Source organism: Coturnix japonica, chromosome 2, assembly GCF_054131305.1.
Source record: "Coturnix japonica strain WE chromosome 2, WE-NBRP24, whole genome shotgun sequence".
NCBI classification, from domain to species: domain Eukaryota; kingdom Metazoa; phylum Chordata; class Aves; order Galliformes; family Phasianidae; genus Coturnix; species Coturnix japonica.
In genome coordinates, this window is record NC_140664.1 from 13,749,327 (window position 1) to 13,765,840 (window position 16,514).

The 16,514-nt window shown below is 38.4% G+C and overlaps 1 protein-coding gene across 19 annotated transcripts in view; it reads left to right on the top strand.

Annotated features, from left to right (window-relative positions):
* The window catches only part of TRPS1 (transcriptional repressor GATA binding 1), a 209,990-nt gene that overhangs the window by 137,237 nt on the left and 56,239 nt on the right, over positions 1–16,514 (top strand). For 12 of the 19 annotated variants that reach the window (XM_015856211.3, XM_085537049.1, XM_015856208.3 and 9 more), the window contains one exon: positions 1,454–1,513. The exons of 5 other annotated variants lie outside the window; for them this stretch is intronic. In XM_015856211.3, the coding sequence (XP_015711697.2) occupies positions 1,454–1,513 (60 nt within the window). Of the gene's footprint in view, positions 1–1,453; positions 1,514–2,375; positions 2,766–16,514 lie in introns of those variants that run through there. 2 more of the 19 variants (XM_085537051.1, XM_085537050.1) reach the window with 2 other exon arrangements.

Consider the following 16,514-nt stretch of genomic DNA (forward strand, 5'->3'; position numbering starts at 1 on the left):
GAGAAGCTCTGTGGGGCTCACCAGAAACGTTCCAGCACAGCTGTGGTGACCAACACCACAACCACTAGAAGCACCAGGCCCACCCTGGACCTCTCTGTCCAAGGCCACAGCTCTCCAACCTCCAGCAGGAGATCCAGTCACACACTGTGGTGTTGACCTCTGTCTGTTTCTGACTTGGTGGTTCTTTGATTTGCACATCTGATGAGAAGTTTGGTTTGGAGAGGAGGGAAATGGAGACCGGGAATCCTGAGCAGTCCAGAGATACAGTGCAGCCTACAGCCAGATGTGCCGATGGATGCTGCAAAGAAAGCATTTTCTTTTTGAACTGTCAGCACTGTCTGTGGCTTGACAGAATATTTTATCTTCATTTTAAGCTTTTTACTCATTATTAAAATATTTAAATTGGCTGGTGTGAAATACTGTAGGAGTAAGTAGGAGTTTATTTCAGGGCAGCTGCGCTTAAAAAGAGCTCCATAAGCACAGCCATGTACGGAGGCGACAGGGTATCGGTCCAGAGGAAAACTTACTGTCAGTTCAAATGTAATCCATATGTTACAACTATAGAAAGTTTTTGTTAGTCTCATGGTTTGGCTAATATCAAGGAATGTTCCCTCGTGGGAGACTTAACTTTTAAGATCACGTAATGATAAGTGCTGTAATAAAATAATCTTTGGGGGTGATGTTGGAGCTGGAGCTTTGGTTTTGAAGTTATGTTACATATTGGTAGGTAATGACATTAGCTGACTTGGGGAGCAGTGGGGATTGGTGACGACTCCATCTCACACATGTTAAATACAAATAGCTCTGACACTATGGTTTAAGGAATAGAGAAGTGCTATTCAAATGAATGTGCAGCAGGTTTCGACCTCAAGAGAACAGGGGCTGACAATCTGCGAATTCCATGCTGTGCTTCCTAAGAAAGCAGGCAAGAAAGCATTGTGGCCATTCCTTGTTTTCTGCAGGAATGTCAATGTATCAGTAGCACTGACGTGCTAGCATTGCAGTTCAGTGAAAAAAATGGGTGGTTGAAAAGAAATGGCTAAAAAGACACAAACATTCTCTTGTCTCTACGTTTTAAGATAAGATTTTCTCCCAATCTGTGTTCAATTTTGCGTAGTTGTAGGTCAGCCTGAAATGAGGTGCAAATTTACAAAAGGAATGGAAAATGGCTGCTGTTGAGATAAGGATGGGAGGTGGGGGTTGTCCAAGGAGCAAGCAAGAAAGCTTGGGGTGTAGAAATGACTGTGGTACAGTTTGTTTCTCTGAAAATCAGAGGAGGGTGAGACAGGCTGGGATCAAGGCCAAGTTTTCAAAACAGCTCAGGGGCACCTAGATAAAGTGCTGTATTTTGGATTATGTTCTACTCTTAGGCATAAGGCAGTCAAACTTTGAGGGAATCGGTGAGAGCTGAGTTCCATTGCAAATCCAAGTGCATACTACTTTTTTCCTCCAGGCTGCTATCAGTGATCAGCGAGAGACTGTGCCCAGTACAAATGAGTCCAAATATGCAAGGGTAAGTCTATTCCTGAAATAAAGAGGTTATACTACTTGAGACTGTCCAGTCTGGATAATAATAATAATAATAAATTAAAAAGAAAAAATAAATAAATAAGAAAAGTATTATGTATTACCATATTCATATTCATTATATATGACTTGGAGTTATTCATGTTCTTTAAGGATGGAGAGCTTTAGCATGTTACTTGCTGGACAGGGAAACATCTTAATACACACATAGTGCCACATGCAATTTTTTTATGAGAGGTGGTGATATCCCTTAAATCTCATCAGTGATGAAGCTTAGTACTCATGGTTTGGGATAAGAAAGAAATAAATCATTCAAGCAACCTCAGTCAAACTTTCTGTGTGTGTGTGCTACATATCATATATCCTACATATTTGCTTCTGCTGCAAATTCCAATGATAGAAAAATACACTAATATTTACCAATCAACTTGATTACATTTGACGCAGTAGGTTTATACAGTAATTTCTTTAAGTGACTTTCAGTTTAAAAAGGAAATCCTTTAGCAGGTCATCAGCAACTTTTCTGAACCTCCTCAACAAATTCCGTGGGAAACTGTTGGAAGACTGATGATGATTATTAACATTTATTTATTTATATTACCACAGTTCCCTTTAAACATGTTACTCTCTTTTGCTATGAATTGCGTGTTAGAAGAAGCATTTGCACTCCTAAGTGTTTTCAGTCTGCAGTATTGCTTTAGAAAACTGACAATTTCAGTGAATGCTGACAGATAAAAAGTTTGCTACAGCTTCTAGCTGCTTCATACTTTTTGCCTTACATACAAGGAAAGTGAATTCAACATAACACTTTTGATGCGTTACTGCTAATGTTGTACCTTCTTTCTTAGCTTCCATTTTAATCCATGTTAACAGCAACCTTAATGAAATGGGATCTCAAAAACAGAATGCAAGCAAAGAAGATGATTTCCTAAGGACATCATAGCAATTATCTTATAAAAGTGCACTAAGGTTTTATTGTTGGTCAGACAAGAGCTTTGGATGTGTGTATGCACATACTTACCAGCTTAAAATTTATTAAGAACTATACAGTAGGCTTACATTTATACTGATATTTGACAGTGTTGCTCTTCTACACAAAATAAATTTTTCAGAAGTAACTGAAGAGGTCAGATGCTAGCACTGGCCATACATACCTATTGTTTTTATTACAACTGTAGAAGTAGCATTTAACCTAAGTCTGTAAGTATTTTTTCACTGTGATATTAAAAGCCCATTCAGAAGTAAAAAGTATCATGTCAATTTTATAGAGAATAATAAATTACTTGTATTGTCTGTATATTCATTCAGAATATTGAGAAATGTGTTTGTTTTGTGATGTTACTGTGCTTGCTAGACTTGTTCTTTCTTCAGGCATGAATCACATTAAAATCATGTCTTGGACACTTCAGAATCCTTAAGGACAGTCAAATTGTGAGTCCGTTACTGCAAACAAAACAAATTTGATAGGAAGGACAATGAATATATGTCTTTCGGAGGTACACTAATAATTGAATGGTTGTTCTCTGTAATGCTGTGTGTCATCCTAAAGGTTTAAATTTAGTAGTACTATCCAAAATGTGCTAGGTGCTTCCCTAACAGAGTTTCCCTACATTTTTACATCAAATATTTGCAAAGAGCAAGTATATTTGCACATTTAAATGGCATCTAAGTGTGTTCATACATTTAATCTAAGTAAAGATACAGTTTGTTGACCTATAGATTATTTTACAGGATTTCTGTGGGATTTGTGTCTGCTTGATTTTAAAATAAATGTTTTTGTAAATGTGAACTAAAGCAAGAATCCAAGAGGAATGCTGCTAGGTGGATGGTTAAGTTATTTTCCAAACCAGTGATTTCTGAAAGCCGATAGGTGCTACCTCTTCCCTTCTCTCCACTGGATCGAATTACGTGTCCACATTCCTCTGGATCATCCGTCTTCAGACAATAGACATTTTCCTGTGTTTTAGTGCATCTTTCACTCCTTCTTTCTCTTCATCGTTTTCATACTGCCCTGATATTTATTTGCAGCTCCCTGTTAATGCTATCAGCAGGAAAAAGATCCATCGCACAACTGAGGTTATAATCACATGTGGGTGGGTATCCTTACTCTTTGCACATCACTGCTCAAATTTCTGTATTTGGGGTCATTTCAAGTGAGTGGAAAAAAATCTCACTTTCCTCCATCTGTGTGATTAAAACCATATTATGAACAAGAGAAGTCAGTGTTTACTACTGAAGCAGTCTGAAGTCAGTAGTACAGCACTCCTGAAAATGCATTTTAGTATTCTCATGCTTAAAAATATTCCCAGGCCATAACAATTTATCTGCTACTAATCAGTGTCATCACACGACGTGTCCTTTACACTATTTGTCATGCATGTAGGCCATATTAAGTAATGATTTATCACTGGCATGTTGTCCTTCAATTCAAGTTATTGGCTGAATGGTGCCTATGAGTGTCTCTGCTATCTGCCTTTCAGGGTCAAAGTGCAGGTTCCCAGCAGATAAGTCTCTGAGTCCAGTGGCTGTTTTGCTGTTCAGAAACTTGAGCATTACCCCGAGATGCCACTTTCCCTTCCAGCTCTGCTCTGAATTTCACCTCTCCTTCTACTATCTCCTCACAGTGAGAGATCAGGCTACAAACCTCCCCCCAAGTAATTTCCTAAGAAACACTTGACATCAGTAGCTGTGAGCAGCAACAAAGGCCAGTCACACTCAGACTTACTTCGTCCTGTTGAAATGGCTGTGAAGTAACAAACATCATCCTGGATGACAAGAAATTGTAGCCTAGAGCAGCAGTGCCTAGGCATGTGATTTAGAAGAACTCTTAACTTATAATGTGCTTTTTCAGAGTGTAAAGCAGTAAATGCCATAATTTTGATTGGATACCACCTGTAGGGAGAATAAAAGCAGGATAATCCTGTCTGTAGGCCTGTGTGACAAAAGGCACACATGCATTTTGACTGATAAACATAAACGAAAATTGGTTTATAGGCAACTTCTGTGAAACAACATCTCGAACTGTTTTGGCTTTTGGCAACCTTGTTTTGCTAATGAGATACCAGTGGAAACAAAGGCTATATCTGTTCCTGTCAACTGGAACTGGTAATAAATAGAGACATAAAGATGTGGAATTAGAGCTGTGTGGGATTTTGGAGGCGGAGTGGTATTTTCCTTCTTTTTTTTTTTCTTAATGAGGAGCTTATGTATAATGTGCTTATTCTCTGGTTTAGGTTATGTAGTCATCGGTAGAAGGAGTCTCTTATAGAAGTGTAGGAGCTGGATTAGATCTTTCAGGATGCGACTGATTTTTAACTGTTCTGTTTTGGTTCTTTCATAAGCTCCTTTCTCATAAGCATGTTGAAAACCGAAGTCTTGAACTCTCATAGAAGAGAAGGTGAGGCACTGACATTTCTGATTTAGTTTACCTCTATCTGAGCCTCTTATGGGTAAATAATAGTCGCTAACCTTTGGAATAGGGCAGCCAAACTACATGAAATGTTTTAAATAGGAGGTAAAATATTAATCGTGATACTGTGCTGCTTTTATCTGTCTGTAGAACTATTCATGTTCTGTTATTAGGTATTGATGCTGCAAAACACATGCAACTTTACTTCCAAAACTATTGCCTTCACATGACTATATAGTTTTAACACTTCATCATAGAGGTAAGTTTGTACAAAAACAATAGTTTCTCAGCTGTAGTATCCTAAAAGTAATATTGCTTCTCATATCCTGGCGTTACATACTATCTTTAGTTTAAAAGGACTGTTGAAGTACTAAAGACATTACTGTGTTGTGTCAGGCTTAAGGCCCCTGGGTTCCTTCCCCTTCCCCCTGGTTGTGTCTATCTTGTGAGGAGAAAGCTGGAATGGACTGGTAGGCAAGTGCAAGGAAGCCCCACTGAGCCTTAAGTAGCAGGTTCTCACAGTTAAGTGGGATCATGAATGCCTATGTGCTTTAACAGCCTCCATCAGACTGCCCTGCATGAAGTGGTGTTTACCGTGGTGTATTTTGATGTCAAGTGTTTCCAGCTTTTTCTTGTTCCTCAAAAATGGCAGCTAGGAAATGGTTATTTCTGTCCACGTACAGAAAATGACCATAATGTCGTCCCTTACCACTGAGGGCATCTGCTGTATTTTGGTAGCATCCAGCTGCCTCAGGTGACAGAGTTGGGGTGGTTGCATTCATTCTGCTTTTCTAGAGGTGGACCTTGATCCATTCTAACTCCTCACAGTTGCTTTGAAAGACAGAATAGGAATCATCCCAGTGATTTTTGCCACAACTGAAGAATGTAGATAACCAAGTTCCAGTGTCTGGAAATATTTCCTTTCTCTTTCTAGCAGAGTTAGCCAGTGGGTTTATGGTCTCCATAGAATTAACACACAAGTCTCACGTAAGCTGGTGGGATTTACAAATATATTGCTACCCTGGATTTAACTCATTGTCACAGAGATTTCATTGACTTCAGTTTGCTGTGTGGTATCCAAATGCTAGGACACAACCAAGCATGAAATTACTGAATGAATCTGCTTGTTAGAAAAGAGATTGTGAGTGATCTTGTGTTCTTGTTGGGTTGAGGAGAAAGTCCATGAATTTGTAGGTGGAAATGAGCAAAGTTATGGTGGTGAATTGGGATAAGAAAGCGGAAAAAATGTGTACTTTTATGGAGTAATTATGTACACAAAAGCACATTTTCCATTCCTGTTTCCCCCATTCTATGCTTTAATTTTTCTTGACATTGGATCCATTATGGTATCGTATGAGTTTCGTCACAGAAGTAAATAACAGCTTGTTTCCTTGGGAGCGATTGAAAAACAGAGTAAAAACAGCACTTACTGTTTTTGAAAGTTGTCAGATTGTCATGGCAGTGAAGTGTTGCACCATGTTGTCATGACAACTCAAATTATAAAAACTGATTTAAAGAGAAATAAAAGCACTCTTCAGTGCTGAAAATCATGATGCTTTAAAGGGTTCAGCTTTTATTTTCTTTCTTTTATTCTACCTCCCTCATGTTTGTAAAGAAGTGGGCAATATTCATTCAGAACTCTCACCAAATAAAGACTCAGGGAACAGCGACTCGAGGAGCTGTGGATCAGACCATCACCATCCAGAACTGGGGGAAAGCCAGAATGGGATGCAAAGGGGTATTTGTTTTTCTTCTTCTTTCCTATTTGCACTATTTTTCATTCAAGCAGCTCCTTACAATATTGTTAAGGTGAACAGATACCACTCACCGTCGGTTTGTCAGGAGTAAAGAGCAGTAAGGCTGTGATGTGTTCAACCTGTTTAGAGATTCTGGTGCAATTTCAAGAGCCCTCAACCATGACCTGTTTCTGTTTCTCCATCAAAATCAAGGAGCATTTACTTTCTGTGCCAATGGCTAGAGAGCAGAAGTAGGTTAGCGCTGACCACTATTGAAGTCTCATTCTCTCTGCAGAGTGTGCTCAGAATGATTCAGGCTGTTTAACAAAGAGTGGGAATGAGCTGCAGAAGCAAAGGAAGATAAACAAACAAAGAAAGGTAAATCGTGCAGTTTGTCAGTTCCTGTGAGACAGCTGTCACCAAAACCAGAACACTGACACTAAGCTGCTAAACAGCAGCAAAACCCCTTGCACCAGCAAGGTCAGGTGAAATTTGATTTATCACAGTGCTTGGGTCTTGCATATTTGTAACACAGCTTTATGCAGTCCAGCTCTCACATGAATGGAGAGAACAATGTTTGCTTATATCTGTACAGTTACTGCTGTTTTTACCCAAGAACTTCTCAGGCTCTCATCCTGTTTCATCTGGATCTTGTAGACGGGCGAAGATAATGTTCCCATGGCTTCCAGGGAAGCAGGCTGCCATGCAGAGTGGTCCAGAGGGCTCCTCTGCCTGTGGACAGGAGCATGCGCTCCGGGTATGACTTCAAGGGGAGCTGGTGCAGGAAGCAGCTCTGACAAAGGACCCAAGTGCAGAAGGAGCTCACTGTTAACCATTTGACTCTTATCTATAAGCAACCACTTTTTGCTCGTTTTCATAAATTGTCTAATTGACTGAGGGAATGAAAGGTACTTTAGAAATGGTTTGCATGACATGAAATCCTCAGGTACTTAAGATAAAGCAATTCCTCATAAAGGAGATGGCCACAGTGGTTGAGGAGGTCTTTCTCCATTAGCCACGCTCTGAATCTTTTAAAAATCATGTCTTTTATATTTCTGTACTGGGGATAACTACCATTTTCAAAGGCCTTTGTGTTGAGTAGTTCCATAACAGATGTTAAAGAATAGTTTGAAAAAATGTTTTTCCTCCTAAAACTCTTCATCTGTCACATTAGGTGCCTTCCCATTCACAGTCTGGGACTCGAGCAGTTCCCAATGAAATAAAATAAGATCATAAAGGAGAAATGTATTTCTTGTTCTCTTTGTTTAAAAGAAAACAGCTTCATAGTAAATATAGACACAGAAACTGTATATGTTGCAGCTTAAAGTTAGAGTGAGGAGCAATCATTTTAGGAACAAGGGACAATCTGTAAACTGTCACTGAGATTAATGAGAAATTCAGGAAGTTAACAGAATGCACTAGAAATGAATCATTTTGGTGGTCCAAAAAACAGTTGTGTCTAAAGCCATAGATGATCATTTGACTTGCACTGAACTTTTCCAGTCTTCCCCAGCATTTGCAGTCAGTCTGTTAACTGTGCTCGATGCCTGTGCGGCAGCCTGAAATGACCATATCTCTGTGGCTTTATCAGTAGATAAAGAAATAATTATAAGAAATATTTATAAGAAATAAAAGTGTATTATGATTATTTACATTTAGGCATCAGGAGAGTTTTTGTTGCTTTTGAACCTTGTTGCAGGTGCAGATGTGGTGTTTGGGGCTGCATTTGATGATAAGAGGTGATTGCGAAGGTGAGAAAGCTCTCTGCTGTCTCAGCCATCTCCATTGGCAGCACCTTGCCTTGCTGGGAGTGAGAATGTAATTCTCCTTTCCTTAACCCAGCATCAGTGGTGCATCTCTGATTTCATGTTTTAATTGATACACAAGATAGTAACTGTCATGTCCTGAACAGGCTGGAGCTCACCCTGCCTTTCTCAGCACCTGGACCTGGGCCACAACAGACCAGAGCAGATACTGAAAACCTTCAAAAGCATAGTGCTACACTTTAAAATTCAAACCAAGCCATGCTGCGAAGTGTTCCTGACATGACTGATTCAGAGAGGGTGATTCATGGCTGGGTTTGCCACATGTCTCTCGCACCCACTGCCCATTTCTGCTGTTTACTCCTGTGTTTACCCCAGGCAGCAGAATGAATGTCTGAACCTGCACCACACTGTTAGGTGAGTGTACCATAAATAGCTATTTATTAATACATGTTTTTTGTGTCCATCTGGATTGTAAATTGCTGATGTACATACTTGTAAAATCAGTACTTTTGCGTATGGATCCTTTTATTAAGGCCAGAGGAAAAGAGAGAACTGTGGAAATCATTTCAGGTCTCATTTTTCACATGAAGTAGATGTTAACTCTCGTATGTTAACTTTTTTTTTTAATCTAATTTCATTGCTTTCAGTCTATCTAGTGCTGCCTCTCCATATCACCAGTTAAGAGCCATGCAAGTTGCAGCACGTTTCAGGCATTAATAGTGGCCAGGTAGTATTATACTGTTTTTAATGAATGTCTGTTTTCTATTCTTTGCTATGCTTTCTTTGGAAAGAGGCCCATGTAACAAAGTATTAAGAAAACACACTGCTGCCCTGGAATGTGTATATTAGCTGCAGATTATTTCCTATTAGCAGATTAGCTGCAAGGCTATTGGCTCTGAAAGGTCTTTGAGCGTATTTTGTTTTGTAACTGATTCAAGCCATGGGAGAGAATTGCCACCCTGATTGGGAAGAAGAATTAGCTACTGTTGCCATGGCCACTGGAGCTCACACTCGCATTGTTAACTCCAGTGCCCTCCGATGAGATGCCACAGCATGAGCTCCTTGGCTTTGTTAATGAAATGATAGAATATGTTTTTGTGGGCAGGCAAGGAGCAGGCTGGGTAAATCTCCTGTGAGAGATATGTGAAATGGTATTTTTTTCCTGTTTTTTCTTGAATTTGGTGCCTGATTTAGGAAGTGCTGCTGCTTTACCTCGGTGATGTTAGGCTATGAAATCAGTGGTGTGGGACTGCCTGTAACAAAATTCTGCTGTTTCCTGTTGGTACAGACCTGGTCCTGCTCCTCTGTTGCACAGTGCCAACCTGCGGGAACCTGCTGAATCCAGCACAGGAGAGAGGACTGGGTTAGGGCAGCCCACACAGGCATCTGAGTAGGATTGTAAAGCACATCGGGACCTGTAGAAACTGGAGAAATGTTCAGTGTTTGTTAGAGCTGCTGTAAACTGCAGTAGCTGTAGTGCTGTGTGTCTAGCTGCAGGCAAGGAGAAATACAGGACAGGTTTACTTTCCCATCGCTTTGGCAGAGGTTGATTTCTTGCCTGGGCTCTGAGGTTTGGCATTTAATACCCATCCCTTAGAAGTAGTTTGAATAGAGGAAAAAAAGTGTCAATAACAGAGTTAATAAGAGCATTAAAAATGCATGAAATTAAATCTATCGCATTTGCAAAAAGAATGAATATATTTGACTTACCAGTGGTAGACTGGGACACATCTATTTCATACATCTAACTTCGTTTTACTTTTAAGGGAGTTCCAGACACAGAAATATATACTATTGGAACTTAAATCCATGGGAATGATAAACAGAAGATAATGGTATTGGTGGCTACATACGAAACTCCTGAAATGTGTGCAAGTAATTTTGGGTAGAATGCTTATTTTCTTTTTAAATCTATTTTTTCCCTTCTCTCACATCCAGAGTTTGAAGAATTGGTCACCTTAATTAAATCTCCTTACGTTTCCAAACTCTTTACTTAAAACCACTTTATGAGATTGTGTAACATGTGGACATGAGCCAAAGAAATGTATTTCCACTGGCATAGTAAAGTGTTGGCCTTGGGTATTTTTCAACTCAGCAGCAGGGTGTGGATGATAGGCCAACATGCGTATAATGTGTGTCACGCTGTATGGCATGGAGCAATCTACAGCATGGGTGGTAATGGGGCTGTGTCACTGCAGCTCACTGCTTTTTATAATGGGTATTTTTAAATGATTGCAGACTTATCCTGGGAAAAATCATGGTTGGGATTATTGCAGGGACTATTAGAAGCATACGAACTATTCATGATGGTTTCTCATCAAGATCAAGTTTTACAGCCATTTGTAGGAAAGAAAACAGTATCTCCTGATAAGGAGTCATGAGCAGGGCTGGCCTTGCCACAGCACCTCCTTCAGTCCAGGGCTTTTGCTCTTCTCACTTCTGTTTCTCCTCTTTTTCTAGATGTATTGCTTTCAGTTTCTTCAGTGGCCAAAGGGGATCATGTAGAAGGTGAAAGAATGTGTGCAAAAATGCAAAAGGGTTTCGTTCAGCTTAGATCAGCAACTGATGGAATGGAGGAATTGGTAAAGGAACTTCAGCTTTCAGGAGTATTTAGATTGGCATCTAGAAAGACAATGAATTAAAAGCTGAGTTAAAGAGAAGCATCAAGTGTGGCAGCAGGGTCCTGGCCTCTGTATTTTCTTGTCCATATAGTTCTGCACAGTTGGCATTTGGTACTGCTGATCATCTGTCACATCAAAGTAAATGGTTAATAAATCCAGGAATACTAAAAAGCTGCTCTAAAATGTGAGCTATTTGTGCAGCAAAGCAAAAGCTCAGGTTTACACAACTGTTTCTTTCACTGTGAAAAAAAATACCACATAACAGAAGGTAGGAAAAAGGCTGTTGAAGTGGAAAATGTACATGTATATATGCATAGTACTTATTTCTGTATATTTACTCCTCAGTACCTGTGTAAATTTGGTAGGAAGGTTTCTGGTTTTTAGAACCTATCTTCCTGCTTCCAAACTGTTGGAAGTTTCTTGACTTCTGGGAGGAATGCATTTAGATCCAAAAGCACTTCTAGATCTTTCTCTACTGTTACTGAAATCTTGATGAACAAGCTTTTCATGAAAAACAGTTGAAATCTTAATGAACAGTTCTTAATGAACATGGAAAGAAGGCCGGTACTGGGTAGAATAGTGCAGAATTAACAACTGGCATTTAGGGACAAGGAAAAGGATCAGGTCTTTATTTTGATCTCAAGATATCAGTGAACAGCGCCCTTCAGGTTATGTTCGGTTACTTCCAGTGGTAAACAAGTCACCTGGGAAATAATATAATAAAAATAGCAAAGTTCCATTTCATTATTCTAATTTTGATAATATCCAGTTCCAATTAATGCAATTTTCCCTAATTTCTAAAGCACTTCAAAAGAAAAAAGAAAAATGCAGTTTTACATGGCATTCCACCGGTGGAAACAATGTCTAGACCAGTACTCATCCTTTGAAATTCCAGTGTTTAATTTTGCTTATTGCCTGGGGGAGATGAAAGTCTTCATCTGAGGAAAATTCCTGAATTCAGATGGTGTTACGCTTGCAATTAATGGTTCATAATCTCTGCTTTTATTTGTGCATATATTCTAAAATAAACGCTTTGCGCGTTGTAATCTGAAGTGTAGGTTTTCTCCCTGTGACTAGTCTGACTGAAATGATAGCATATCTTCCTATCTGTCTTTTCGTCTTAATGGAATATTTGACACCAAGATGACTTGCGACCATGGAAATGAGTCCATTTGGCAGGAGAGCCGGCACTCACATTTATCTTTCACATTCTGGAATTGTAGTGCCAGAAGTCTAATGGGATTTTCCAAAAGTGATACTTTTGCCCTCAGTTCTTGGAATTTCAAGGTACAGATGGGACATCTAAATGGAAGACATTATTTCTGAGGCATGCATTTTGTTAGGAGAATAATGTGATGTTCAGCAATGAGTTTCTTAACCAGCATGCTAAAGTCTAAAAGTCTTTCTGTGTAAAGCCTTTCTGTGTACATTTATTGTGGGATAGTATGTCTCATCACCAAATTATTGTATTTGAAGGAGTGGTTGTGTTCTTGAATAAATGTTCTTCTGATTTGGTTCTGAGACAGAAGTGGAAGATTTGGGACTTCATTCAACAAAGAATCATCATACGTGGTTACCAGCTCTTGGTAAAGCTTGGACTCTTCCTGAAACTGGAGCAAACCCTATTTTATAGGAGTTTTCCCTGTTTTTCAGAACACAAGCAAATCTTTCCTTCTTCCTCTTCTTTCCATCTCATCTCTCCAAGTCTAGGAATTGAGTTGCGTAGCTTCTTCCCTGCACTCAGAAAAAAGGTTTCCTTGAATTTGCCATCAAGAACCCTTCATGATTTTTCAGCTTCTGTGCAGACGTAAGCACAGAAGTTCTTTTAAGTAAAGCTATCCACACTGAAAGGAAGAGGGATGGAGGGGAGCTTCGAGTGTTCTGTAGTGAAAAGGGGCTCATTTTTCTGTAGCATTTGCCATGGAACTCTTTTGTTTGCACATAGATATTGATTTTCCATCTTCAGAAGGCAGTTGTTTATAATAAATACTGTGGCAAGCTATTTTTGCTCTATTAACTTCGTACTCTTCAGAACTCTGGCTTTACTTAGTAAGGGTTTTAAGAGGTCTTTTGTGATAGAACAGATATGGTGCAGTCCTGGATTAACATTTCAGAGATGAGAATATGATTTCCAGTTTACATCTTTTTTTTTTTTTTTTTTTTTTTTAATTATTATTCTTGCTGGGTAGAAATAGGCTGTTTTGTAGCATGGATAAGAGTGTGTTCTTGCATAGCCTGAAATTGGAAAAATGATAATAAAAGGAAACCAAGTAAGTACGTAGAGGTGTTACATTGTATGGTGCATAATGGAAATGCTTTTATAGTGATCGTAGTTTACATGATAGAATAATAATGGAAAAAGACATATATGGAAAAGTTTAAACTGCTGTATATGAGTAAATATCATCAGGAAAATGCAGTTGAGACTTGTTTTCTGTTGACTTTTAAGACGAGCTGTTGGGTTTCTTATGGAGATCTCTAACTACAGGGTAGTAGTCATTAAGAACATGCATTAGAAACTCCTATGAACTTCATTCCTACTCACTCATGTAGAAGGAACCTCCAAGGTTATATGTCAGCACAGTGAATCATTAGTATTAGTAGCAAGTCCTTAGAGAAGTTAACCTCATAAGCATTCTTGTAGATATTCAGATATAAGGTAGATAAAGAGCATTTGAGAACTTCAGATGGCTTTGTAGATACATTCTACATATTCCATTTGTCCTAGCATAACTTAGCCTTACTTCGGTTGACTAACAGATGTGTTTGCCTAAGCTTTCTAAGGAGTTAATAGCATTTGTGCTCCAGTAGAAAATGCTCAAAAGTTCAACAACATTTATATTTTATATTCATCTAATGGAAAAATGTGCATAGATGTGAGAAGGTGAGTATAATAAATAATTGAGGAGGACATTAGAAGAAGAAATCAAAGCCACTTATATGCTTATGATCTTTTAATTAAAGATGGTTGAGTGAAGATAAGTGGAATTAATTCTAGTTTCCTTAATGGGCAGTGGAAGTGATTTTGTTCTCTTTGTAGTGTACCCTTGTTATTTAATTGCAAATACAGATGGTAGTAAATGTAAGTGATGGATAAGGCTGGTGGTATATTCTGGGATGAAATGCTGAATGAATGCTTCTAAGAGGACTCTCCTTAAATGTACAGTTAGACATGGTGTCATTGTAAAAAATACTGAACTTTGTTAATAATCTCAAATAAATAGAAACAGTTGCAAATGCATGGAGTTAGAACCTGGCTCCAGGTGTCTGTTTGCCAACACCTTGACTGCAAAGCAGTACCAGCTGTTGGAGTACACACGGTGGTTCTTAGTTGACATTGAACTTGGCATTCTGTTTGGTTGGATACTGGTGGTACTGCTGAGATGGCAGCACTACAGCAGTAGAAAAGGGCACAAATTTATATCATCTTCTGGTGATTGTTCAAGGTGAAAAGAAATCACATTGCTTCGGGGAACTTCTCTCGTATTGTCAATTTATGATTCATACAATGATCTACATATCTTAATATCCCCTTGAAATTACTGGATATGTTCTGTAAATTGCTAAATTTAATTCTTAAGCAGGCTTTAGTGTGCTACATGCACACTAGAGATTCATGCCCATTCTTCACTTGGCCTGCAGACAAGAAGGAATTCATTAATTGGAAAGTGCTGTAGTATACCTACCAAAAGGCTCAGACAACTCGTGAGGCACCGTACCTAACTACTCTCTTGACGTGGCACAGATTATAAGTTCTCCTCTCACCCTTCCAAGTTAGAAACCTTGATCAGAGAGCAAAAAAGTCATTAGCTTTAGAGGCACTGATTGAAAGTCATCTACTGTATGCAGGAGTATTTGCTTCTTTGATGTTGTCATCTTAGAAGCCACAGTCCACTTAGCAAATTTCAATATATATTTGAAAACTGTACAGTATGAAAAAATGCACTAAAATGATGACTTCATAGTTGTTTTTCCCAAGACTTCTTGGTGTTTTCTATGTAGACAGATAGCAAATTTTCTTGATGAGTGCATGTTCTTTAATTTTTAACAGTTCCATCTTATCTTCTTAAATTCCTGCACTCATCTTTGAGTTCTGCAGTGTATAATGAATAGATAATGAATGTGACAGTAGATTAAAATTATTTCAGTTTCAATATCTTGAAGTGATGCTCCATGCCAACAGAACTCTGTGGATAAACAGTGTAATTAATGGATTTAGAAGCAGGAGGAGTGCTTGGATTTTCAAATTAAAATCTAAGGGTAGTTCTTAAATACTGAGAAAAAGCTGGGTTGGTTTGTAGTGAAGAAAAATAATGTTCTTATTGCCCTGAGGATGTTCAGATTAAGTTAATTTTACTTCATTAAAAAAGTAGTGCTTTCATATATTGCTTTGGAATTCAGAAAGTACTGAGACATAAAAGAGCTGTTTTTTTGTTTTTTTTTTTCTTCTTTTTTTTTTTTCTCTCTAAAGTTATGAAATTTATTATAAATAGAAATTGAAAGTAGGTGTGAGTGAGACGCATCAATTTTTTATCGCAGGACATGAAAGTCTTAAAACTTTCTTAGTACTTACAGAAGAGTCCACTGTTCATGTTCTGTTTCTTCTCAACTTACATCTACTAGAAAATTTTGTCCTTTTGTGTTCACTTAGAAATAGCGATAGATTATTTTTTCAAAATCTTCTGTAATTCATTCATTATACAATTACTTATGGACTACACAGTGGAAAAAATCCTAGGTTTAACCCCTGAGAATCTCTGGGTCTCCTTGCTATGGCAAAATTCTTTTTTGTGGGAAAGAAAATGGGAAGATATGTATAAGATGGATCACAGATGTTTCTTGCTCATAATGGTTTCATATATTGTTCTCCATATCTACCAGGAGGCAAAACAAAACAGCATAATATACTTTAAGCTACTTTTCTCACAGTTTTCATACTGTTTTTTTAAAAATTATAGTTAGTTCTTTGTGGAATTTCTAGTTTGAGAAGGTGAGGAGACTTGGACATGCTTAACACCATGATCACCACAGTTTGCAACTCCAGAGATGAGGAGAACTTGGTCTCTGATGAATTATGGTGGGAAGAAATAAATCCAGAAAAGATAATTTGTGAGGAGTGATTCACTGTATGGAACTCATTTTTACAAGGTTTACTGTGATTCTGAAAGCAGCAAGACCTCTTTCATCTGACAAAATCTGGCTTCTCAACTACAGAGGCTTATAGAAATGTCTGATCTTAGCTGTGCACCTAGCATGCCTGTCATGTTCTCCATGAAATATAAGCAAGGCAAAAACTAAACAGCTGTCTTGAAACAAACTGGTTTTTGTCTTACTACTTTTCGTCACTTGGCTTTTGATGGCTAGCAAGAGATTTGTGGTAATGGTGAATACAATTCTGAAGCAGGTACAACTGTCATGAAAGTGCTGCTGATTTCTTATTTGCTACCAGTATTTG